Source organism: Lactuca serriola, chromosome 8 (genome assembly GCF_051521515.1).
Source record: "Lactuca serriola cultivar US96UC23 chromosome 8, Lser_US96UC23_V15, whole genome shotgun sequence".
NCBI lineage: Eukaryota > Viridiplantae > Streptophyta > Magnoliopsida > Asterales > Asteraceae > Lactuca > Lactuca serriola.
Genome location: NC_136415.1, coordinates 10,132,560 through 10,137,799, shown reverse-complemented (window position 1 = coordinate 10,137,799; position 5,240 = coordinate 10,132,560). Strand labels below are relative to the sequence as shown.

General features: G+C 34.0%; 2 protein-coding genes across 2 annotated transcripts; both read left to right on the top strand.

The window, feature by feature from the left end:
• Positions 1-1,020: 1,020 nt before the first annotated feature.
• LOC145069228 (large ribosomal subunit protein eL24-like) lies at positions 1,021-2,520 on the top strand. Its single transcript, XM_079016176.1, has 5 exons — positions 1,021-1,155; positions 1,653-1,728; positions 1,820-1,921; positions 2,008-2,156; positions 2,242-2,520. The coding sequence occupies exons 1-5, from the start codon at positions 1,145-1,147 to the stop codon at positions 2,387-2,389; spliced, it is 486 nt and encodes a 161-aa protein (XP_078872302.1). The 5' UTR covers positions 1,021-1,144; the 3' UTR covers positions 2,390-2,520.
• A 1,160-nt stretch (positions 2,521-3,680) lies between these two features.
• On the top strand, positions 3,681-4,137 carry LOC145069941 (Bifunctional inhibitor/lipid-transfer protein/seed storage 2S albumin superfamily protein). The gene has a single exon (XM_079016879.1). It carries the CDS (start codon positions 3,733-3,735, stop codon positions 4,135-4,137), a length of 405 nt encoding a protein of 134 aa, XP_078873005.1. The 5' UTR covers positions 3,681-3,732.
• The last annotated feature ends 1,103 nt before the right edge of the window (positions 4,138-5,240 follow it).

Genomic DNA, 5,240 nt, shown 5'->3' with positions numbered 1-5,240 from the left:
CCTCCCTCTCTCTCCGGTGCCAAACTGGTTTGAAGAAGAAGGATATTGACCTCAGCAACAGGTGGCTCGATGGTGGCAATCGATCACAAAGAGGGGCAAAACAAGAGTTTGTTGGCTCTTGTCGTTCACAGAGTAAACACACCATCTCTAGTGAGGTATTTTGGCAAAATAGAAGAACGAAGGGAAACAAACGCAACAAGGGCTACTCAGGTAGCGATCTGCGAATGAAAGGGAAGGAAAGCAGGTCCGAGGGAAGTAAAAAAGCATCGATGGGCTTTCCGTTCCCGACCTGGAGCATTGAAGACTTCTAACAACCATTAAAAACTGTTGGATCATGCAAATCAACTTCCTGACCTTTCTTTCTCTTACAGTCCACCCACCTCACCAAATTCACACCTTCAACATCTTTAACCTTGATTTAATTGGCCTTTTCGTTCATCGATTCAAAAGGTATAACTCCAAAGTCTTCCACTTCATCTTCCTCAAAAGTAAAAAAACCAAACTAAAATCAAATATATTCACAGTTAGGCATATAAGGATGATAGATTTATGGATTTTATTTCTCTCGTGTAGTGAAATTGCAAAATAGGATTAGATTTAAGAGTTTATTCGTGAAAAATACGGAGGAAAGGAAGAGGGAGGCGACAAGGGAGGGAGGGATAAGAGGGGTGATTTGTTTTTTTTTTCTTTTTTTAATTAGAATAATTAGAAAGAGAATTATATTAAATTAAAAAGAAAATTATTTAAGGGCAAATTTGTCATTTCAAGTGGAGTTTGGACCAACACTACATATATATGTCAATCATAGGGACCAAAAACAATAAAAAGTTCCAAAATTGGACCAGTGGTGCACCAAGGTATCGTTTTGGACCAAAATTGCAGAAATTTGCCAACCACAATGACCATTTTTGCAATTTTGTCAATGATATAATTGGAAAAAAAATAAAAGTTTGGGTATTTTGAAATAAAAACAAAACTAGAGGGGTTACAAGCGCCATCTCTATTTCCTCAAGGGAGCTGTCTGATATGATTAAAACGCATATCTTTCGTTAAAAGCGATGGTGCTATATAAGGACGGATACAATTGGTGTTCCTAGGGCTTTTTTTTTTCTTCAGCAAGTGTAGAACTGTAGCAGCGGCCGCCATGGTTTTGAAGTATGTTCCCATTTTCTTTACAATTTGTCGAAAGTTTTCACGCTTCTTTGTTTGAATTTCCAATTGTTGGTTTTGTTGATTAGGAAGTGGTAGAAGGTGGCTAATTTTTTAGATACCTGCTTAATCGTCATTTTCCCCCAATTATTTCAATCCAATGTGTTGCAATCATATTAGGGTTTCCAAACCGTTTAAGTAAAAGAGGACGAAGTTGTATTATTAGGGTTAGAAACGCGATCAACTAGAGATATACAACGATATATGCTCGTAAGATCTAGGATTGGTTATAGTTTTGTCGACGTTGATTCTATATTCATATGTGGCCAAACCTTTCTGTTGCATTACATCTATGATCACGACCAAAAAATGTAGATGTTTATCTCTGCTTGTATATCACTTCAACATGAAATCGTATGCACTTTTGATTTCCTTTTTGTAAATCGTTACATACCATGGAAACCCCTCGTGTTAACTGTGAAACTACGATGAATTGTTTGTAGGACTGAATTATGCCGTTTCAGTGGCCAGAAGATATATCCTGGAAGGGGTATCAGATTCATTAGATCAGACTCTCAGGTACATGATCTTATTTTACATATCAAGATTGTTACTTTTCTTGTTAGCTGCATAGATTCTTGAATTAAAAGACTTTTGTGCTTCAATCTAGGTCTTCCTTTTTGCCAATTCCAAATGCAAAAGGTACTTCCATAACAAGTTGAAGCCTTCCAAGCTTACATGGACAGCCATGTACAGAAAGCAACACAAGAAGGTGAGACTCAAAATCTATTGATTTGTTTTTCACTGATTTTAATAATAATCTGACCAATTTTCTTTCTTGTCATTCAATTATTTCAGGACATTGCTCAGGAAGCAGTGAAGAAGAGAAGACGTGCAACCAAGAAGCCATATTCGAGAGCCATTGTGGGGGCCACTTTGGAAGTTATTCAGAAGAAAAGAAGTGAGAAGCCTGAAGTTCGTGATGCTGCTAGGGAGGCAGCTCTTCGGTATATGTTTATTTCTTTTTTGTGATATTACCATTTGAACCAAAAATCTTATATTTATATTTTTTTTACATTCATGAAATTTTAGTGAGATAAAGGAAAGGATTAAGAAGACAAAAGATGAGAAGAAAGCAAAGAAAGCAGAGGTGGTGTCAAAACAAAAGACTCAAAGCAAGGGTGGCAGTGCCCCTAAAGGTAAAGGACCTAAGTTAGGAGGTGGTGGTGGCAAGCGTTGATTTTTGTTGATTTTCTTGGTTGAACATTTTAATATTTTGTATTGTTTATGTTATTTGCTTCTGGGCAAACTTGTCTTTTAGATGTTTGTTACTATTTTCTTTTACCAATTTTGAGAGTTAAGCATCTGCAATATCTTGTTTTGAATCAAATTAGGGTTATGATTTCAGTCATGTGATTTTTAGCAATCCTTCTATTGTTTCGTTTTAGTTGTTGGTTTGTTTTGTGATCCAACGTAGATTATTTGATTGTTATATTGGTAAAATGGTGAAATAGAAGTATATTGTGTGTGTGTGTGTTTTGTATTTTACCTTGATGGCTATGTAAGTGGGAAAAAGGTATAATGCTGTAGTTAACGTGGGAATTAGTTTTTTTCTACTTGTTGAAAGTAGTTCTTTTGTTTTTGAAAATAGTTTAGTGATTGAATAGTAAAAATAACTTGTCTTTCTTGTGATTTTTTTTAAAAGAATAAAAGACTGATACTAATATGTACTTAGTCTTTTTTCCCTTGTAATATGATTTACATTTGATCACGCACCCATTGTAAGTCTTGTTTTGCAAGGTTGTATATTCATTTGCAGAGTCACACATACGAAACCGTTAGTCTACCCATGTAGAGACAGACTACTAAAATAATGTAGTCTGTAATATATATAAATAATATTTTCTAATCTCTATGCTACTCCTTATTAAATCTTATACTATATTATAAAGATATTAGTCATATCTTGAATTTTAAGAGCTATAAGTTATAAAGTTTTTTTTTATATAAATCAGTCATGCATAAGTAATTCACTAATATTTGCCAAAAGTTTGAAGATTTGAATTAAAGAAAGTAATTAAGAAATTCAATTTGGCGCAAAATAAAAATTTTAAATATTAAATTCATGTATTTAAATTTCTTATACTAAACACCAATATTAATTAATTTATATCAATAATATAAACAAACAATATAAGCGTAAGTTATTAACATAAGTATTTTATTTCCAGTAAGAAACTGTTCGCCAAAAAAACTATTTATCGTCGCTGTTTTGCACGGATAAGCACGTGATTAAGAATTATTTGTATAAAGAGTGAAATAGGGTTAACTGGTTACATGTTATCTTATAAAGTGGTTATTTTTTCGATAGTTATATATATTATTGGATTTTTGGTAATAAATAATAATAATAATAAGCTTTAAACGTTTAATATTGGTCAACTAGTCCCAAGCCATTTTGTTTGCGTGGTTACATGGCTCATGCAACCTTAATGCGTAGTGCACACGTTCGTCACTTCAAAACCACCACCACCCAATCCCCATCATCTCATATAATTAACCACATCAAATCACTAATCAATCATGTATTACTTTCTTCACTGTTTAACAAGAAAACATATGCTGAAAATGGGTGGTGTGAAGGTAGTGATGAGAGGCGGCTTATTAGTAGCGTTAACGGTGGTGTTGTGGGTGGCAACAAAAAGCTCAGCCACCGTAGACTGTGTGACAGTGACGACACTTGTATCAACATGCTCTGCTTTTGTACAATACGGGACACCAGATCCGTACCCAGGGTCCCCATGTTGTGATGCGGTGGCTAGTCTTAATAACCTCGGTGACTCCGAAGAAAACCGGCGCTCTTTATGCATGTGTTTGATGGGTGTCATTACCACTTACAATCCCAATGCTACCGCTATTGCCACCTTGCCTGGCTTCTGTGGAGTGTCTCTAGGCTTTACCATTGATCCCAATACCGATTGCAATTAGTAAGAATATGGAGTATATTATATCTATCTATTTTACTTACTAAAAATTAAGTATAAAAAAGTGATTAATGATAACTAATTGCTACGTATATACTAGCTTTTCATTTTGTGTATACAAGATTATAACATTTCAACTTTTCTTTTGGGTGCAGTGTATGAGTCGGATATCTTGGCAAACATGCATACTTACGAATGCGAAAGAAGGTTATTTAGGATGGTGGATCTATATATTACAGGATGTATAATAATTAATCCTTGTTAGTATATTATTTAACAGATGTCATCGACCTCGAACTTTTTGTGTTAAAACAAATCTTGGAATAAGAACTTTGGCCTTTTTGAGTTTGATGTTGTGTATATTTCGTTCTAATTGAACAATTGAAAACATTTATAGCAAAAAGCAAATTTGAAGCACAGGGATTGCAAATGATTTTGTATAGTCTAATTAGTAGAAATGAATAAGTATTAGACCGAGGAGTGTCGTTGGAAAACTTCTCTTATTTTTTTTGTGCCGCAACACCATTTTATCACTTTCCTTTACTCACTTAAACTCAATGAATGCGTGGGAAGATTTCCTCATTATTTGTTTTTTTTTTTTAAATAAAATTAATTCATTTTCATGATTTCTAATTTTTAAATTAATAATAAACAAAAAATCTAATTAAAAAGAAAATGCATTTCTTTAATTAAAATAAAAATTACAATAAACCAAAGATTTAAAAAAGTAGAATATTAAAAAAAACACAAACAAAAAATCAACCAAACCAACAACCTATGAAAAATATTTTTTCTTTTTCTTTCTCACGAACTCGAGAGTTGGTCCCGAGAGATGGTCGGTGTTTTCCATCAAGAACTTCATATCTTTCATTTCTTGTCTCTCCGCGTGCTCCTTATTCCCTGTTTCTTCTTTTTCTTTGTCGAACGCCAAACGTTCAGTGAAATTAAGATTATATCGATCAAACGGCGCTGTTATTTTCCGCATTTCGTTGACGTCCAAGCTGAAATCCGATGCACCCGAAGAAGTCCCTATTCCCTTCCTCTTTACTTTGTCCCTACCCATCGGTCGGACAATTTCTTCTAGCTCAAGTTCGTCCTCCTGATTTA